Here is a 21003-nt window from a genome sequence, read left to right on the forward strand (position 1 = left end):
CGTAGTGATAATGCCTCGGAAACCCAAGGAGGGGTCTTTATGAGTTGGATCTGACTCGACGGCAGTGGGTTTGGTTTGGTTAATATGTGGTGGAGACCTGGATATAAACAGAAGGAAACAAGTTTGATGAAATTGAGAATCAGGATGATTTGGGTTTAAAGTAAGATATAGAAATACCTTAACTGAATTGAGGCTTAAAAAGCCTTCGAGAGCCAGCTGGTTTTTTGTAGAGTAGTCACATCATATACATGTTTAGTTTGTTGAATTCAGCTAGTGCATTTGCCAAAAACAGAAGGTGAATAATTTAAAGAGCATGGTAGGCCAGCCATCTAGCTATAGTTAATATTGTAAATTTAAAATGCCAGAACGTTTTCATTAAAAAACTATTTGTCAAATTACTATGTGCGTAAGACATGACATTTTAAATGTCTCTGTAGAAACAAAATACAGGTTAAATTAGTAGTTGTTTTTCCCCAAAAATTTTAACCTTTCAGTGGATTATATTCAAAAAGAGTAAAATTTTTCGTGAGTTTAGAGCGGTGGTTTGGTGTTTTTTGTTGCTTTTGATGTGTGGTTTTTTTTTTTTTTGAGGATTCTTTTTTGTAATGGAAAATACAAAACATTTTTGATTCATGTTTGTAACTGAATTTTCTTTCTTTGAATATTTCCTTTTTCATTTTAAAAATACTGCCATTTTTCAGCTTCCTTTTTTATCAAAAGTATAGCTTAGAACTCATTTCCATTACTCTATTTTCAGATTCCTAGACTTTTTTTCGTTGTAGTATCACTTCATCTTCTCACTGTAAAATATGGGAATGATGGACTATAATAAGTTTGGCACAGGATTATTAGAAACATGAGTGATTGTATTTTAATGTACTCCTGAAAGCTACAGATTTTACAGTAGTCTTTGAAGAAGGACGTTAAACACTGTTACTACTTTAATCTTTGTGGAAGGCATTAATGATTCTAGTGCTAGGGGAAAACAGCTTGTGAGTAGTTTATGATCCACTGTTGAGGGTAGGGAAGAAAGGGGAGAATATTTGGACTTAGCCTTGAAGTATGAGCAAAATTTCACTCTGAATAGAGTATAAATAATGGCTTTGAGATAGGGAAGTATGAATTATGTTCTGTCTGAGGTTGTGCATTTCTTACTCTTTTTATTTCTAGTGTCTAGCAAGGTGCTTTGCACATGGAAGGTGCCAATAATGAATGATTCTTTAAAGACTCATTCCTTAAGGAAGAGTAGTCTTGATATATATGTTGAATTGCTTTTGGGTTTTTTATCTGTGAAAACTTGTATCCTGAGTCATGAAGGGAAGGGATATTTATACCAGTTCATTAGTATAAAGTGCTAGGCATTACACAAAATACTGGGAAATATAAACTATTTGGAGTGATGGCTATTTAAAAAATTGTACATGTTATAATAAATATATGGTATATATAAAAGAGGAAGTAATGAACTCCTATCTATATTGAAAATGCTTATAGAGCTGTAACATGCCCTCTTAGTTGCCATGAAGCGTGAGTTGGAGTTTAGGATGAAGGTTGTGCTTCTAAAGGGATTAGCATGCATAGAGAGATAAATTTAAGAGTATATAGGGTAATATAAGGGAGCTCTGGTGGCATAGTGCCTACGGCATTTGACTGCTAACCAGGTTGTCGGTTCAAACCCATGAGCCACTTCGCAGAAGGAAGACTGGGTAGTCTACTTCCATAGAGATTTACTGCCTTGGAAACCCAAAGGGGGTTGCTGTGAGTTGGAATTGACTCAATGGCAGTGAGTTGGTTTTTTTTTTTTTTTTTTCAATCACAAGAATGAACAAATCTGTCTTGGAATAACTACAGCCAGAATGCTCCTTAGAAGCAAGAATGGACAGATTTTATCTCTTGTACTTTGGTCATGTTATCAGCAGGGACCAGTGTCTGGAGAAGGACATCATGTTTGGTAAAGTTAGAGGGTCAGCAAAAAAGAGGAAGACCTTCAATGATAGAATTAACACAGTGACTACAATGATGGGTTCAAGCATAGCAGTGATTGTGAGGATGGTGCAGGACCAGGCAGTGTTTTGTTCTGTTACTGTGAGACAGAACTGACTGACATGATGGCACCTAATGACAACAGACAGTGTTTGGTTTTAAGAAGACTTCAAGGGATATTTTTGGTTTAAGGTTTAAAGATTAGTTTCAGGGGTCCACCCAGCCTCCATTGCTCCAGAAAAGTCTGGAGTCCATGACAGTTTGACTTTTTGTTCTGCATTTCCCCCATTTTGGTTAGGATTCTTCTATAGAATCTTTGGTCAAAATGTTCAGTAATGGTAACCAGGGACCATCTAGTTCTTCTGGTCTCATGGCAAAGGAAGGCAGTTATTCATGGATGCAGTTAGCCACACACTGTATAAACTCATTGCCATCGAGTCGAGTTGATTACAACTCATAGAGACTCCTCCTTGGGTTTCCAAGGCAGTATCCCTCCGGAAGTAGATTGTCCAATCTTCCTTCCGAGGAGTGGCTGGTTAGCAGTCAGATGCCTTAGGCATGTGCCACCAGAGCTCCCACACATTGTATATCTTCCTATCCTCCTCCTATTCCTGGCTGTCCTTTTTTCTCTGTTGCTCCAGATAAATAGAGACCAATTGTTGTGCCTTGGTTTCTTGAAAGCTTTTAAGTCCCCAGACACAATGTAAGGAATAGGGAGGTAGAACAGAAGCCCTAAACAAGTTATTGGGCCACTTAACTGGGAAGTCCTAGGAAACAGTGCCCCTGAATTTCCAAGCCAAGGAATGAAAATCTATGAGGTGTTTGGTTGTTCATAAGCAGTCTCAGCAGCTACTCTTTATCTTACTTTTTTTTGTTACTGTGTAAATAAATCTATCACACAACTTGTGCCAATTCGGCTTTTTACAGGTGTTCATATTGGCTTTTAATACAAACATGTTTTTGTACATAGGCAAAATAATAATGCATGATTCTGTAATATTGTAAATGTAAACTAGGTAGGTACTAAATGTTCCTCAAATTGTCCTTTATTGATAATTGTGGATCCAGCGTAGTCACCATTCACTGCATATGATTATATCACTTAATTCTCTTCAAATCTGGAATATTCACGACACCAGCTTTTGGAAGGCAGTAGACCAGTAAGTATCTTGCTGAAATTGGTGTCATCTGGCCAGTTCTTCTAGTTCTTAATCTAGGTAAACATTTTTGATGCTTACTTCATATTTCATCACATAAGAGACCTAGTATCTGGTTGTCCCACTATTAGTGATACTGAGATTGATGAAGTGAATAACAATTTATTTCTGCATTAAACATTTTATACTTTATTATCACAATGTAATCTGGGTGGTGGTATTACTTTAGCAGAACATCAATGTCAGTGATGCACGTATGGTTTTAATCTAATTTATAGTTCTTGCCTGAATAAAGAATTACAGAATGATGCTTTTCAGATTATGTTTTGTTTTTTTAATTTTTTTCATTGCTCATTTATCAGCTCTCATTCTTTTGTAAAGTAGATCTTTCCTTTAACTGGGGCTATTTAATTACTCTTAAATACAGTTCCCTGTGAAAAGATAAATGCTTAAATCATTCTTTTTTTTTTTTTTTACCAGTTTTCATAGTTTAATAGCTACCCTGAATTGTGGTTGGCTTGTTCTCTGGCTCTGTCTCTCTCTTTCATTATTCTCCTTGCTGTGACTACTGCATGGATTCCTCTGCAACTTACCCATCTTTTATCTGATTGCCTTCTTTTCTCTTCTGTAGCACAGATATGATCATGTTTTCTTTTTTGGCTTCCCCCACCCCCACAAAGAGACTAAGATGTTTATTCATTCAGTGTGTTTCAGTCCATTGCATTTACAATTCTTTTTGCTCATATTGTCACAACTTTGACCAGTGGGGACCCCTCACACCTGGCTTCTGTGTTATGTTAATATGAGGAGTCCATTGGATTTAGCTTTTCTGTCCTAAGCTCATTTTATTACTTTTCTGCCCCAGGCTGATCATTTTCACAAAGAACTTTGCTTTCTTGGTATTAGAGATCAAAATCAAGGATTGAAAAAACCAAACCCGTTTGGTTCTGACTCATAGCAACCCTTAAGGGCAAAGTAGCACTGCCCCGTAAAGTTTCTAAGGTTGAATCTTTATGGAAACAAACTCATACATTTTTTCTGCAGTGGCTGGTGGGTTGGAACTGCTGACATTTCTTTCGATAATTTGCAGTTGAGCTTTTAACCACTGTACCCCTAGGCTCCTTAATCAAGGATTAACCCACTGCCAATGAGTTGATTCCAACTCATAGCGACCTTTTAGGACAGAATAGAACTGCCCTGTATGGTTTCCAAAGCTGTAAATCTTTATGGAAGCCAGCTGCTTCATTGTTCTCCTGTGGAGTGGCTGGTGGGTTAGCAGATGAATACTTTAACCACTGCACCTCCAGAGCTCCTTCAGTTAAGGATTAGGGATGCTGTAACTCCAGAGATGACAACATTGCTTCTAGAACATATCTTTGGGTACCAGCTCACTACCATCGAGTCAATTCCGACTCATAGCAACCCCCATTGGGTTTCTGAGGTGGTAAATCTTTATGGAAGTAGATTGCCCCGTATTCCTTCCATGGAGTAGCTGGTGGATTTGAACTGCCATCCTTCTGGTTAGCCATCAGATGCCTTAGGCACTGTGCCACCAGAGCTCTTTATAATAGTATAGTTAGAAACAAGTGAAAAATTATGAGGTTATACTGATGTTCTCAAGTCAATTTTAGTATTAGTGTTTGTTTCCCTTAAATTTCCTTGATTTTATTCTCTTACTCTGAAAATCTTTATTGGTGCAGTGGTTAAAACATTCAACTGCTAGCTGCATGATTGGCAGTTCAAACCCACCAGCCACTCCATGAGAGAAAGATGAGGCAGTCTGCTGCCATAAAAATTTGCAGCCTTGTAGATTCTGTGGGGCAGTTCTACTCTGTCCCATAGGGTCGCGTGAGTTGGAATCAACTCGATGGCAGTGGTTTGGGTTTTGTTTGTTTCTTTAATCCTACAATATAAAGTAAATAATAACAATAGTCTACTTATTGTTTTCACAGCTGCATGATTTTTCATAGTATGGCTGTATAGTAACTTATCCATATATTCTTATTTATGAACATTTAGTTTGTTTGGACTTTTTGACATGAAAATGCTATCGTGAAGAGAAAAGTACATGGGTCATATGTTTTCTTAATGACAGATAGTCTGAAAATACTCTTTCGTTTGTCATCATACTTGACCAAGTGTTTCAGTATAGTATATTTTTCAATTCAGGTAAAATTTATGTAAAATGAAATATACAGGCTGTAAGTGTACAGTTTGAGTTTATATACTGTGTAGACCATATTCCAATCAAGATGTTGAATATTTCCATCACCACTAATTCATATAAATGGAATTCCTTGGTTCTGTTCCATTTGATGTAATGTTTGAGATTTATCCATGTTGTAGTGTATTGATTCTTTTTTTCATTGCTTAGAAGTATTCAACTGGATTTGTCAAAATTGATTTATTTGTGTTGGTAGACATTTGAGTTGTTTTCCATTTCTGACAATTGTGAATAAAGCTCTAAAGACATTATATGCAAGTATTTTTGTGGACATGTGTTTTTATTTCTCTTGGGTAAATACCTAATGATAGATTTTCAGAGTTGGCAGCATTGGGGTATATATAACTTAATAAGGAACTAAGAGTTTTCTGAAGTCATTTGACCATTTGACTGTATGAAAATTCCACTTGCTTATTGAATCATTTTTCACTTGCTCTCTTAGATTTGGTATATTTATTCTATTTACATTTAAGATCATTATTAATATGGCTGAGCTTAAGTCTGCCACTTGGTATTTGTTTTCTGTTTGGCCCATCTGTTATTTGTTCCTCTATTTTTTCCTTCTATTCTTTTGAGTCAACCAAATGATTTTTAGTATTCTTTTAAATTCCTTTATTGTTTTTTCAGCTATACCTTTTAGCAGTTTTATTGTTGCTACTTTAAGGATTATAATATACATCCTCTAAATTCAGATGGGATACACTCAAGGTTTTATTTTGGCTCTTGTGGACTTGTTTTAATTTTCTTCAGCTTCAGCTTGAACCTGCGTATGAGTGGTTGATGGTCTGCTCCATAGTCAGCTCCTGGCCTTGTTTTAACTGATTATACTGAGCTTCTTCATTGTCTTTTTCCACAGATGTAGTTGATTTGATTCCTATGTATTCCATCTAGCAAGGTCCACGTGTACAGTCACTGTTTATGTTTTTGAAAAAGGTATTGGCAATGAATAAGTTGTTGGTCTTGAAAAATTCTATCATGGGGGCTAAGGTGTTATTTCTTATACTAGAGGCATATTTTGCAACTACTGATGCTTCTTCGTTTCTTTGCGTTCCAATCACCAGTAATTCTCAGTGCATCTTGATTGCATGTTTGGTCAATTTCAGACTGCAGAAGTTAGTAAAGATCTTCAGTTTTTTCGTCATTGGCATTAAAGGTTGGTGTGTAAATTTGAATAACAGTAGTATTAACTGGACTTCCTTGTAGGTAAATGGATATTATCCTATCACTGACAGCATTGTGATAAATCTGGAGGTGTTCTTTTTGATGATGAGTGTGATGCCATTCCTCTTCATTTTGTTATTCATGGGATAGTAGATCATATGATTATCTGATATAAAATGGCTAATACCAGTTCATTTTAGCTCACTAATGCCTAGGATATCTATCTTTATCCATTCCATTTAATTTTTGACAGCTTCCAATTTTCTTAGATTCATACTTCGTACATTCCATGTTCCAATTATTAATGGATGTTTGCAGCTGTTTTTTTTTTCCCATTTTGAGCTGTGCCCCATCAGCAAATGAAGGTCCTAAAAGCTTTACTCCATCCACGTCATTAAGATAGACTTTATTTTGAGTAGGCAGCTCTTTCCGTGTTTTGAATGCTTTGCAATTTGAGGGGCTCATCTTTGGGCACTGTATCAGACAGTGTTTCATTGCTGTTCATAGGTTTTCAGTGGCCAAGTTTTACAGAAGTGGATGGCCCCCTCCTCCTTTCCAGTCCGTCGTCATCTGGAAGCTCTGCTGAAACCTGTCCACCATTGGTGACCCTGCTGGTATTTGAAATACTGGTGCCATAACCACCACCCTCACTGCAGCATGCAAGCCAGCACAGTATGACAAACTGACAGATGAGTGGTAGAATATCAAGCTACTTCTTCACATTAGATATAAAAACCTTACAACAGCAACATTCTTCTACTCTGTGCTGTTGTTTTTTGAGGTATTGTGACATATGTTTTAAATTTGCATACTTTATAAACATTAAAATACATACTATAATTTTTGTATTGAACAGATGGTTCTCCATTAATGTAGCTTTAAAAACAGATGTATTTACCCATTTCTATACCATTTCACTGTTAATCATTCCTTCTTGTAGTCTGTTTTTATCCAGTTTAATTTCTCTTTTCCCTTAAGAATTATCTTTTGCTTTTCCTACAGTGCAGGTCTAATGGTGATGAAGGTCCCTGTTGTTGTTGTTAGGTGCCATTGAGTAGGCTTCATCTCATAGTGACCCTAGGTACAACAGAACAAAACGCTGTCCAGTCCTGTGCCAGCCTCACAATCCTTGCTACACCTGAGCCCATCATTGCAGCCACTCAGTCCATCTCATTGAGGGCCTTTGTTGACTCTCCACTTTCCAAGCATGATATCCTTCTCCAGGGAATGGTCCCTTCTGACAACTTGACCAAGTAGATGAGATGAAGTCTGGCCATTCTTGCTTCCAAGGAGCATTCTAGCTGTACTTCCTCCAGGACAGATTTGTTAGTTCTTCTGACAGTCCTTGGTGCTTTCAGTATTCTTCACCAACACCACAACTCAAAAGCATCAACTCTTTTTCAGTCTTCCTTATTCAAATGATTTGCATTCAACTGCTGACCTGCAGGTTGGTAGTTTGAACCCACTCAGCAGTACAGAGGAAGAAAATGCCTAGTGATCTACTTCTGCAAAGATTACAGCCAAAAAAACCTTATGAAGCAGTTCTACTCTGTAACTCATGGGTTTGCCATGAGTTGCAATTTATTTGATGGTAACTGCAACAGTAATAAGGTGATGGATTCTTTAAGCTTTTTTTTTTTTTTTTTGCCTTCATTTTTAAAGGGTATTTTCATAGGGTATAGAATTGTAGATTTCTCCCCTCTCATTTTTTTTCCCCTGTCAGCTCTTTAAAGATGTCTTTTCATTGTCCTCTGGCTTGCATTATGTTTGTAGTGAAGTTTCTTGACGTTTTATTAAAGTAATTTTTCTGCCTTATTCCCTTTCTTTTTCTCTTACTGGGGCTTCAATTACATCAGTGTTAGAGTGCCTGATGCCTGATATCGTCCTACAGGTCACAGACTTTTTTCTTTTTTTTTTCCATTATTTTCAAGATTGAATAATTTTGACTGATTTTTCTGTGGTCATAGTTTTTTTAATGTTTATCTACTGTTAGGATTTTTTTTAACATTGTATTTTTTAGTTTTAGAAGTTCCATTTTTAGAAGTTTGTATTTTGTAGTGAGATTTTTCTTCACTCATAACCATGTTTTGATGTAAGTCATCAAATAAATTTTACTAATTGCTTTAATGTTCTTGCTGTTAACTTCAGTATCTTGGTCATCTTATGGTCATTTTCTATTAACTGCCTTTTCTCTTGACTGGGTCATCATTTGATTAACGGACATTATGGACTATATAGTGTAGAGATTCAGAATTGTGTTGTTTTCCTCTGAAATGTTGGTTTCTTTTCTGCTGGGCAGTTAAATTACTGGTGGTTTGACCTTATTCTTAAGGCAGATTTTTTTTTTTAAATTTTTATTGTGATTTGGGTGCAAGTTTACAGTGCAAATTCATTTTCTATACTGCAGTTCACATATACTTTGTCTCATGACATTGACTGCAATTTCCCACAATGCAACAGCTTTCTTCCCACTTCCTCCCCATAGTTACCTCTTCCCTGTGTCCTTCCCTCCCATGCACTCCTTCCTCTGAGCTGTCTCCCTGTGCCTACACAGCCCTTCTATTCTCCCATGATTTATCTCTCCAAGGACTTTATCTACCTATTGTAAATGCTCAGCTCATAAGCTTTTGTTTTTTGTTTTTTTTTAATTGTGATTTGGGTGAAAGTTTACAGAGCAAATTCACTTGCCATACAGCAGTTCACATACACTTTATCTCATGAAATTGACTACAATTTACCACAATGCAACAGTTCCCCTCCCACTTCTTCCCCATAGTTAACTCTTCCCTGTGTCCTTCCCTCCATGCACTCCTGACCCCTGAGCTATGTCCCTGTGCATACACAGCCCTTCTTTCTCAATGATTGTTCTCGCCAAGGAGTGTATCTACCTCAGGTAAATGTTCAACTCATATGCCTGTCTTCTGTTTAGCTGGAAGCCACAGGAGTGGGTTCAATTCCAGACCTGAAGGGGAGCTAGAAGCCATAGTCTCAGGGGTTCTGACAGGCTCTATCAGTCCGGCAAACCTGTTTTTTTCTTTTCTTTTTTATTTATGATTTTTAGTTTTGGTCCCCATTATTCTCCCATTCTATCCAGTATCTCCTACATAGATCTCTTTCTGAGTGGTAGCTGGGCACCATCAAGTTCTTCTGGTCTCATATAAGCTGAGGATTGTATGGTGTACCAGTTCTTTGGACTAATTGTTTCCATGTGTCTTTGGTTATCTTCCTTCTTCTTTGCTTGGAGAAAGAGAGACCCATTGTTGCATATCTTGATGGCTGCTTACAAGGTTTTAAGTTCCCAGTTGCTGCTTGCCAGAATAAGATGTGGAACAATGTTTTTGTATAGTATGTTATGCCAGTTGAGCTTGATGTCCCTTTAAGGCAAATCTCTTACTCCTAGACCTACTATGTAGTCTTTATTCCAAAGGTGGGGCCTTTTGAAAATTTCAAAGGGAAATCAAAAGGTATATAAATGGCTGTGTGGAAAATGAATTTGCTCTGTAAACTTTCACCCAAAGCACAATAATAGTAAAAATTTAAAAAAATAATAAAAAGGCAGGAGGAGAGGGGTATATACATGGCCCCTCTAACTTTGCAAACTCCGAACTTTGTCATCCTTGTGGTGGGCAGCCATAGAAATTTCTGTTCATCTTTTCAGCCTGGTAGCACCTTTCCAAAGGGCACCTTGGGGTCTCTATGTGTGTGTAATTCAGTGGATGTCCAAAGAATTTAGAGAAGTTTCTGTGTAGATTTTAGGATAACTCCTACCTTTCTTGGATTTCCCTTCCTCAGTTCCAGCTGATGTGGCAATTCCTAACTTCATCTTTGATACCTCGAGCCAGAAACCATCACCTTTCTGCTTGAATTCTGGTTGCTGCACGTCTCTTGGACTGAAGTTACCTTTAGGACAAATGCTGTATGACTGAGGCTCTCACCTATTGCAGTTCAAAGCTCTCACTTCTTGCAGTTCCTTTCTTTCAAAAATAGAATCCCGTCTAGTTTCTGTTTGTTTTGGGGGTTCTCATTCCTTCAAACATTTATTTTTTTTAAATTTTTTCAAATCGATAGTTGTTATCTGCAGGAGGATTAATCCAATTTGGGCTCTTCTGCGGTTACTAGAACTAGAACTCTATAGAATTTTAGTCTTAATCCTTGTCCTTCAGAACTTTATAAATAAAGTTTTATGGTCTTCCAGCATTTAGTGTTAGATGAGAAATGCACTGACACTGTAATTTTCCTTATTGTGTAGTTAGCTTCTTTAAATCTATAGATTAAGTTCATCCTTTTAAATTTTATTCTGTCATTTTTTAAAAAAGCATATAAGAATTGTTATTAATAGTAAAATACACCATTGTTTTATATACTATTAAAATTAAAAGTTTGAAAATTTTATCCCTATTTTTGTGAAAATTTTACACAACAAAGGTAAAAATCAGTTCAACAATTTCTACATGTACGATTCAATGACACTGATTACATTCTTCAAGTTACACAACCATTCTTGTTATCCTTTCCCCAGTTATTCCACCACCATTAACATAAACTCATTGCCCTCTAAGCTTCTAAATCTAACCTTTTGGGTTGTTGTCAGTTTGATCACATATAGATAATTCTTTAAAAAAGCACAGTGTTCAAGGCAAATGTATTTTACCAATTAAACCAAACTATTGTTTGGTTTAAAGATGACTTTGTGGGACAGTTTTAGTTAAGTTTTCATGATTATCTGAGGGCAATAATTTTGGGAAGTAAAATCTGAAAATTACTGATGACCACTATTGAATGTAGGCTGTATTCCCACCTCAGAGATGTTACAATGAAAATGTTCTTAAAAGTGATGAAATACAGTGTGTCTTTGGCTATTGTTATTTCACTTTACTGATTTGAATGGGTTAAAGATGAAGGCGAGGAATAAGAATAGGAGATAAGGCACATACAACTCTGTTGAAGATTTTTGCTATAAAGAGAATGAGAGAGAAAAAGGGTACTAGCTAGAGGAGGAGATAGGGTCAAGACTTTTTTTAATAGGGGAAATAGTACAATGTATATATCTGGGGGGAACAATCTTGTAGGTAGGGGAAAATTGATGTAGGAAAGATTTACTGTAGTAATATCCTTAAATAGGCAAGATGATGTAGTGGGATTCAGTACATAAGTGTTAAGAGGGCAGGAAGTTTGTCCATAGTAAAGAGAGTATAGACGGACATAGGTGGGAGTTTGTTGAAAGGCTTCTTTGTTGTTTCACTGAGAAAATAGAAGTGAGGTCCTTAGCTGAGAGGGTAAGTAGAGGAGGAAGTGTTAGAGGTTTGAAGAGAGCAATCATACAGATGACTTACAGAAATAGAATAGACTGGGGAGATTTATAGTTTAATTTCTGAGCAGTATAAAGAGTTCATTTGAGGTAAGTATTGCTGACTGGCTCACTTTCAGTTCACATATTTGTAAGTTTTTCTCCAGATATTTTAGATTTTCTCCAGCTTTTTAGATACAAAGTAGGTGAAAAGTTGGTTAACCCAGGGGTACTGTCTATCAGAATGAATAAGGTAAAATGAGAGAGGGGAAAGAAAATTAGGAGTATGCAGGAGAGTGATACTACTTTTCAGGTACATCTTTCAGGGTATATCTATGAAGGATAATGATTGTTTTGAAAAAATCATAAGCAAAATGAACAATACTTTCATAACATCAAATATTTAGTGTTAAAATTCTGATTCTCTAAAATGTCTTTTTAGACTTGATTTGTTCAAATCAAAAAACCAAATAAAGTCTACACATTGCATTTGATTGCTACATTGGCTTCCTAGGGCTTCCTTAAAAGTACCACAAACTGGGTGACTTAAAACAACAGAAATTGATTCTCTTACAGTTTTGGAGTCTGCAAGTCTGAAATCAAGGTGCCTGTAGGAGCCAGTACCTTGCCTCCTCTTGCTTCTGGTGGTCCCAGGTGTTTCTTGACTTATGGCACTGTAACTCTAATCTTTGTGTCTTCACTGTTTCATGGCTGTCACCCTGTGTATCTCTGTGTTTCTTCTCTGCTTTTTATAAGGAGCAGTCGTACTGGATTAAGGCCTACCCTTCTGACCTCATGTTAACTAATTGTATCTGCAAAGGTCACATTCACAGGTAGTCTCGACTGTATCTTTTGGGGACACAAATCAACCCATAACAATTGCTGTGCCTCTTAAATCATTTAATCCATACCAATTTCTTCTCATTCCTCATTTTTCATGCCATTAATTTGTTAAAAGAACCTGGGTCCCCCCACTACCCCCCTCTTTTTTTTAAATAAGGAACTTCCATATTTTGCATCAGGCTGGCTGTATTCTTGTGGTAGTATTTTTAACATGTTTCTTTTTGCCTCATTCTCTGTAAACTGTTACCAAATCTAAAGGCGTAATTTGATTCAAGTTCTTTTTCTTTTTCTTTTTTTGTGAGGGGGGCAAGAACATAAGTAGTGTAACATTTTCTACTCAAAAAACCGAGGAACTCCTTGGAGAAATGAATGATTTCAGGTCTGAGATAGGAAAGAATGAAAATAAGCCTGGGAAGCTAACATAGGCATTGAAGTTGCGAAGGATGTAGCAGCCAATGTGAAAAGACTATCACTGGCCAAAGATAAGCAAATGTGTAATATTTACTGTTTATCACATCAGGAGGCATATAATGATTGGTTGTCCTAGTGATGGGAGCTCTGGTGGCGTAGTGCCTAAGGCATTTGACTGCTAACCAGAAGGCTGGCGGTTCAAATCCACCAGCCACTCCTTGGAAAAAAGACTGGGCAGTCTACTTCTGTAGAGATACCAACTCAGAAACCCAAGGAGGGGTCGCTTTGAGTCAGAATTGACTTGGTGGCAGTGAGTTTTTGATTTGTCGTAGTGATGAATTGATCTTTGAGTTCAGATGTTATAGCCTGAGCTATTCATTTAAATTTTTAAAATTTACTTAATTGTTTTATTAACCATTGATGGTTACTCTCTAGATTCATTATTTCGTTAGGGATTGCAAATTTAAGATTTTCTAATCATATAATTCCTACATTTATTGGCTGGAATTCTATTAAGAAAAACATTCCTTCATCTAGTTTCTACCAGAAATGCAAGATAAATACTTGTTTCTTCCTTTTTATTTTCTAATTTTCAGGTAACTTAAGTTTTTCTTTCTCTTTTTTTAAATTAAAATGATGAATTCTTACAGTTCATAATGATTCATTATAGTCATTCTTTTGATAGTCACATTTGCTTATCTTTGGCCAGTGATAGTCTTTTTACATTGGCTGCTATAGCCTTCTCAACTTCAATGCCTGTGTTAGCTTCCCAGGCTTATTTTTTTCTTTCCTATCTCAGACCTGAAATCATCCATTTCTCCAAGGAGCTCCTAGGTCTTTTGAGTGGGAAATGTCATTTAAGAGACCGTAATAAAGGTGTCTGTATGTAAGGTTTTCAGTGTCCAGTTTTTTCAGAAGTGAATGGCCCTGTCCTTCCCAGTCTGCCTTAGTCTGGAAGCTTTACTGAAACCTGTCCACCATGGGTGACCCTCCTGGTGTTTGAAATACTGGTGGCATAGCCTCTAGCCTCACAGCAACACACGAGCCACCACAGTACAACAAAATGACAAGTCGTTCGTAGTACATAGAGTTGCTATGAGTCGTCATTGACTCCGTACCCAACAAAAACAAGGGTGTCTGTTTTTGAAAAAGTAGCTGTTAGTTTGGGTTATTTGATTCTTTAGAATACTGATTGGTTTCTTTTCTTAATTCAACAGGCATGCCCAAAGAAAAATACGAGCCCCCTGACCCTCGGAGGATGTACACAATTATGTCCTCTGAGGAAGCAGCAAATGGAAAGAAATCACATTGGGCAGAACTTGAAATAAGTGGTAAGATATGCATGAATTTATGGAATGAAAGTTAAGATACGTTAGAAAATTTCAATTTTCACTTCTGTAAAGATTTTACAGCTTGGAAACCCAGTGGGAGTCACTATGAGTAGAATTTACTCAATGGTTTTTATTTTTTAATACTAATACACAAAATAAGCAGTGGTTGTATTTTGTATAAATGTACTTAGAAGGAAGAAGGTTCAGTGGAAAGAATATGTTTTAAGCCAGAACTCAAAAACTGTTCATCTTTCAGCATCAGTGTCCTCTTATAAAATGGAGATAATACTATCAAAGGTGAAAAACAGCAAATGTGAAATGCTTAGAGGTCAAAGATTGTTCTGATGCTTAATTATAAAGTGGGATTGAGCTTTTAGATTATTAAACACTAGATTTACAGTGGAACAGGAAAGGCCTGTTGTAATGTAGGTTTTAGGATAGATTCGTGTTTCCTTGTTGTCTTCATTTGCTTTTCAGCCTGGTTCTCTGAGGACTGTCTTACTCAGAAACACAAAATCTTAAAGACTTTGAAGTAGCTCTTAAAGTTCCTGTGTACAACTAATGCAGACTAGACATATTCAAAGAAATATGTAAGTCCCCAGACCCACAGAAGATACCCTTTCCCCAGCATCCCTGCCTGTAGCCATTCATCCTATTTATTATTCTAAGGGTGTTGTTGTTGTTGTTGTTAAGTGCTGTCGAGTCGTTTCCAACTCATAGCGACCCCATGCACAGCAAAACGAAACACTGCCCTATCCCGCGCCAACCCCACAATCCCTGCTATACTTGAGCTCATCATTGCAGCCACCGTATCAATCCATCTCGTTGAAGGCCTCCCCCTCTTTCGTCAACCCTCCACCCTGCCAAGCATGACATCCTTCTCCAGGGAATGGTCCCTCCTTATAACATGACCAAAATAGGTGAGACGAAGTCTGGCCATTCTTGCTTCCAAGGAGCATTCTGGCTGCACTTTCCTCCAGGACAGATCTGTTAGTTCTTTTAGCAGTCCACGGTACTTTCAGCATTCTTTGCCAGCACCACAACTCAAAAGCATCAACTCTTCTTCGGTCTTCTTATTCATTGTCCAGCTCTCACATGCATTCCAGGCGATTGGAAATATCATGGCTTGTGTCAGGCGCACCTTAGTCCTCAAGGAGATATCCTTGCTCCTCAGCACTTGAAACAGTTCCTTCGCAGTTGACTTTCCCAATGCTACACGTCGTCTAATGTCCTGACTGCTCCTTCCATCGGCATCGATTGTAGAACCAAGCAACGTGAATTCCTTGACAACCTCAATCTTCTCTCCATTTATTGTGATGCTGCTCATTGGTCCAGTTGTGAGGATTTTTGTTTTCTTTATGTTGAGACGTAATCCATACTTCAGACTGTATTCTTCAACCTTCATCAGTAGGTGCCTTAAGTCATCCTCACTTTCAGCAAGCAAAGTTGTATCGTCTGCATATCTCAGGTTGTTAATGATTCTTCCTCCAATCCTGATACACGTTTTTCTTCATACAGTCCAGCTTCTCGGATTATTTGCTCAGCATATAGATTGAATAAGTGTGGAGAAAGGATACAACCCTGATGCACTCCCTTCTTGATTTTAAACCATGTAGTGTCCCCTTGTTCTGTTCGAACGACAGCCTCCTGGTCAAGGTACAGATTCCTCATGAGTACAATCAAGTGCTTGGGAATTCCCATTCTTCTCAATGTTATCCATAATTTGTCATGATCCACACAATCAAATGCCTTTGCATAGTCAATAAAACACAAGTAAACATCTTTCTGGTATTCCTTGCCTTGAGCCAAGATCCATCTGACAACAGCTATGATATCCTTTGTTCACGTCCTCTTCTGAATCCGGCTTGAACCGGAAGTTCAAAGATGTTAAAGGGACATTATTACCTCTTGAGGCAACGCTAAAGAAATTTGCTTAATGTTGGCCTAATACGAGTCCCCATATTTCCCTTCTAATTTGTCCTGAGTTCCATCTGATTCCCCTAGACTTTTTTTTTTTTTTCCATTTAACGCAACAGCATACTAAGCATATATGTAAAATATTTGGTTAGGTGCTAGTGATACTGCCTCGGAAACCCAAGGAGGGGTTGCTATGAGTCAAATCCAACTCAATGCAGTGAGTTTGGTTTGGTTTGGTTTATGCTAGGCATATGGAAGCTATGTAGATAAAAACACACAGTCACTGTCCCGTGGAGCTTGTAATATATTAGAAGAAGAGAAAAACACTAATAGATAAAATACCACTGCTAAGCCTACGAGTAAAAGTCCTATATAGAAGCAAAAAGGAAATAAGGATAATAACATTCCTCCCTTATCAGCTTAAAACTCTGGTTCACCTCTTGAGTAAATTTAAATCTCTTCCATAGTAGAAATAGGTACCCACATGAGTCTCCTGTTTTTCTGTCTTCCAATTTCTAGTTGGACTTAATTAACCTGAGTTCACATAAATAAAGTATAATTGAAATGGTGGAGGTGAAATTTCTTCCTTTTTTTTTTTCTAACTTCTGCTGTGAAATTTGACTTTCAGTATCTGGGGAGCCCAAAAAGAAGTAAGCACAGGCAGTCTCCACTCACACTTTTCCCTTTTAGTTTCTGCAGGATTGGTATTTAACTGTTTTTTCTGTTCTGTTTTTAGCTTGTATTAGCAAGTCCCTACAAATCCTTTGCTTGCAGGGAAGTTTCCCTTTTCCTGTATTATCCTTAGAGGATAAGCGAGAATGTACTCACTCAGGTCAATGAGATTATATCTCTGAGGCTAAGGAGATCGTCCTTCACTCCCCCCCACCCCATTCATGTTTGAAAATCCTACGTAATGTTAAATCTCTGCTCTCTGCTTATTCTGAATTTTCCTTGGATACAAGATAGAAGGAAGAGGGAAGGCTTCACCAAAGTTTTTAACCTTTACTTATTCTGCTACCATTTACCCTCATGGAAGACAAATTATTGGTCAAACAGGTCTATAGAATGGAAGCTTGTAATTAAAAAAGCCACCAATATGAAGGTCATTTTATTGTCTTAATCAGTCCTTAACACATAAAAGCTCCTATGTCTAGATATTAGGCCAAATTCATTTCATGCTAAGACACTTAATTTCATATACATGAGTTAGCATCTATTTTTAAGATCCTGTAATAAGGAGGGGTCGCTATGAGTTGGGTCTGACTCGACGGCACATGACAACAACAACAATAACAGTAAAAAGTTCTAGGGATCTGAGGTTATTGAATCTTGAAACTGCAATTATCACATGCACTATTCCATTTCCAAAATGATGATGACTTCTTGTGCCATTTGGAGGTAACTACAGAAGTCAAATGACTCTTTTGTAATCATTTACTTTTTAAAGAAATCCTTTTTATTGTAAAACAAAAAACAAACATATTAATTATAAGACCAAAAGCATTAAACCCTCCCCTAGGTAATTGTTATAAGACCAAAAGCATGATACCCTTACTTAGGTTAAGAAATAGGACTTTTTCACTCAACATAGAAGCTCTTCCTTAGGTCACAGCCAATCACAACCTGTTGCCTGCTCTTCAAAGTAATCATTATCTCTATGTTTATAGTAATTACTTTCTTGTGTTTCTTTATCTTTTAACACCACATGAGATATACCTAAACATAATTTATTCTCCTTCCCTTTTATTTGCTATGTCTTAAGTTATAGGTTCCCCTTGATCCTTTACTTTTGCTTACAATTTATCTGTTAAACTGATAGTTTGAGCTGTAGTTTCCCACAGTCTGCATTTTGCTAATTATGTATTTATAATGCAATTTACTTTGTTTACCTTTGTTTTATTGACTGTGTGTGGATCATAACAAATTATGGATAACATCACAAAGAATGTACATTCCAGAACACTTAGTTGTGCTCATGAGGAACCTGTACATAGACCAGGAGGCTATTGTTTGAATAGAGTAAGGGGATACTGCATGGTTTAAAATCAGAAAGGGTGCACCAGGGTTGTATCTTTTCACCATATTTACTTAGTCTGTACGCTGAAGAAATAATCTGAGAAGCTGGACTGTGTGAAGAACATGGTATCTGCATTGGAGGAAGATTCCTTAACAATCTGTGGTATGCAGATGACACAACCTTACTTGCTGAAAGTGAAGATGATTTGAAGCACTTACTGATGAAGATCAAAGACTACAGTCATCAGTATGGATTATACCTTAACAAAAATTCCACCTAAAACGAAAATCCTCACAACTGGACCAGTAAGCAACATCATAATAAATAGAGAAAAGATTGAACCTGTCAGGGATTTCATTTTATTTGGATCCGTAATCAACACCCATGGAAGTAGTGGTCAAGAAATCAGATATTGTATAGTACTGGGCACATTTGCTGCAAAAGATCTCTTTAAAGTGTTAAAAAACAATGATACCACTAAGAAGACTAAGGTGCACCTGACCTGAGCCATGGTATTTTTAATTGCTTCATATGCATGTGAAAGCTGGACAGTGAATAAACAAGACCAAAAAGAGTTGATGCCTTTGAATTGTGATGCTGGTGAAGAATAGTGAAAATACCATGGACTGCCAGAAGAACGGATCTTTCCTGGAAGAAGTGCAACCTGAATACTCCTTAGAAGTGAGAATGGCCAGACTTTGTCTCACCTACTTTGGTCATGTTGCGAGAAGGGACCAGTTCCTAGAGAAGGATGTTCGGGTCACCTAGTACCTACCGCTCTGACAAGAAATATACCACAAATGGGATGGCTTAAACAAACAGGAGTTTATTCTTACAATTTGGAGGCTTTAAGTCCAAGTTCAAAGAGCCAGGCTCTAGGGGCTGGGTGAAAGCCCCTCAACCTTGGGGTCCAGCTCTGCCTTCTCCTCCAGACCACTGGAGCTAGAGGCGTTTCTTCACTGTGCTGGCTGCTGAGGTTGAGAAGCCCCAAGGTTAACAAGTAAAAAGTCACAGTCCCGATGTTGCCAAACCACACGGCAGGCCATTAACTTAAGTCCATTGTAAGTCCCAAGGTTGGCAGAGCATAGCAGGCTGCTGAGCAATGACATGGCTACATGCAGGGTCCAAGCATGCCATAGGCTAGAGACCATTCCCCAAGGCTTCTGCTCATATGCAGGAAGCAGAACACATTCCCTAAGGCAGCTGCTCAGCTGCTTGTGGTAGATCCCACCATGGAGTTGATTGCCAGTCTCATCATGGGGAGTAACTACCACCAGCTGCCCAGCCACTCAACTAGGCCTAGCCAAGTTGACATACAAACATAACCACCACAAAGGATATCATGCTTGGTAAAGTAGACGGTCAGTGAAAAAAGGGAAGACCCCCAATGAGATGGACTGACACAGGGGCTGTAACAGTGGGCTCAAGTGTAGCTCAGGGATTATGAGGATGGTGCAGGACTGGACAGTGTTTCTTTTTCTTGTGCATGGTCTTGCTTTGAGTTGAAGCTGACTTGATGGAACCAAATAACCACAACAATGCAATTCAACATGTTCTTTGTCCTTAACATTTCAAAATTAAGCAGGACTGAAGGGGCTATTTTATAGGTGGTATTTTGTAAGTGATAATGTGTTTTAAGTCCTGTTCGTTACCAGCAAGCAAAGTTGTGTCATCTGCATATTGCAGGTTGTTAATGAGTCTTCCTCCAATCCCTATGGCACATCTTCAGATAGTCCAGGTTCTTGTATTATTTGCTCAGCATATGGGTTGAATAACTGGTGAAGGGACACAACACTGACACACACCTTCTCTGATTTTAAATGATGCAGTATCCTCTTGTTCTGTTCAAATGACTGCCTCTTGGTTTTTGTACAGGTTCCTCATGAGCACTTATAAGTGTTCTGAAATTCCCATTCTTCACAGTGTTATCCATAATTTGTTATGATCTACATGGTCAAATGCCTTCACATAGTCAGTAATATACAGGTAAACATCTTTCTGATATTCTCTACTTTCAGCCAAGAACCATCTGACATCAGCAGTTTCATCCTTCATTCCATGCCCTCTTTTGAATCTGGCTTGAATTTTTGGCAGTTTACTGTCTGTGTAGTGTTGCAACTGGTTTTGAGTTATTTTCGGTAAAATTTTACTTGTGTGTGATATTAATATATTGTTCAGTAGCTAGAGCCATTAGTTGTTTGAGGTTTGCAAAATAAATATGCTTGTTTCTTTCCTTTTATTTACTGGTTTTCAAGATAAACTGTCATCTTTGAGAGTGACCAATTAAGTATTTTTTGTTGTTGTTGTTATGTGCCCTTGAGTCGAACCTGACTCATAGCAACCCCTCCTTGGGTTTCCGAGGCAGTATCACTACGGAAGTAGATTGCCCCGTCTGCCTTCCCAGGAGTTGCTGGTGGGTTTGAACCACCAGCCCTCTGGTTAGCAGTCCAGTGCCTTAGGCACTATGCTACCAGAGCTCCCAAGTATTTTTTAGTATCATTATTAATGAGTGTATTTAAAGTTGGGAGCTCTGGTGGCGTAGTGCCTAAGGCTGTTTGATTGCTAACCAGAAGGCTGGTAGTTCAAACCCACCAGCCACTCCTCAGAAGGAAGATTGGGCAGTCTGCTTCTGTAGAGATACCACCTTTGAAACCCAAGGAGTGGTTGCTATG

The 21003-nt window shown here is 37.8% G+C and overlaps 1 protein-coding gene across 1 annotated transcript in view; it reads left to right on the forward strand.

Annotated features, from left to right (window-relative positions):
• The first annotated feature begins 14285 nt into the window (after nt 1-14285).
• The window catches only part of CNOT6 (CCR4-NOT transcription complex subunit 6), a 93711-nt gene continuing 86993 nt past the window's right edge, over nt 14286-21003 (forward strand). Inside the window, exon 1 of the mRNA XM_007953426.1 lies at nt 14286-14397. Within this exon, the coding sequence (XP_007951617.1) occupies nt 14286-14397 (112 nt within the window). The remainder of the gene's footprint in view (nt 14398-21003) is intronic.

Source organism: Orycteropus afer, unplaced genomic scaffold (assembly GCF_000298275.1).
Source record: "Orycteropus afer afer isolate SDZICR_OR568_19922 unplaced genomic scaffold, OryAfe1.0 scaffold00393, whole genome shotgun sequence".
Taxonomy (NCBI): domain Eukaryota; kingdom Metazoa; phylum Chordata; class Mammalia; order Tubulidentata; family Orycteropodidae; genus Orycteropus; species Orycteropus afer.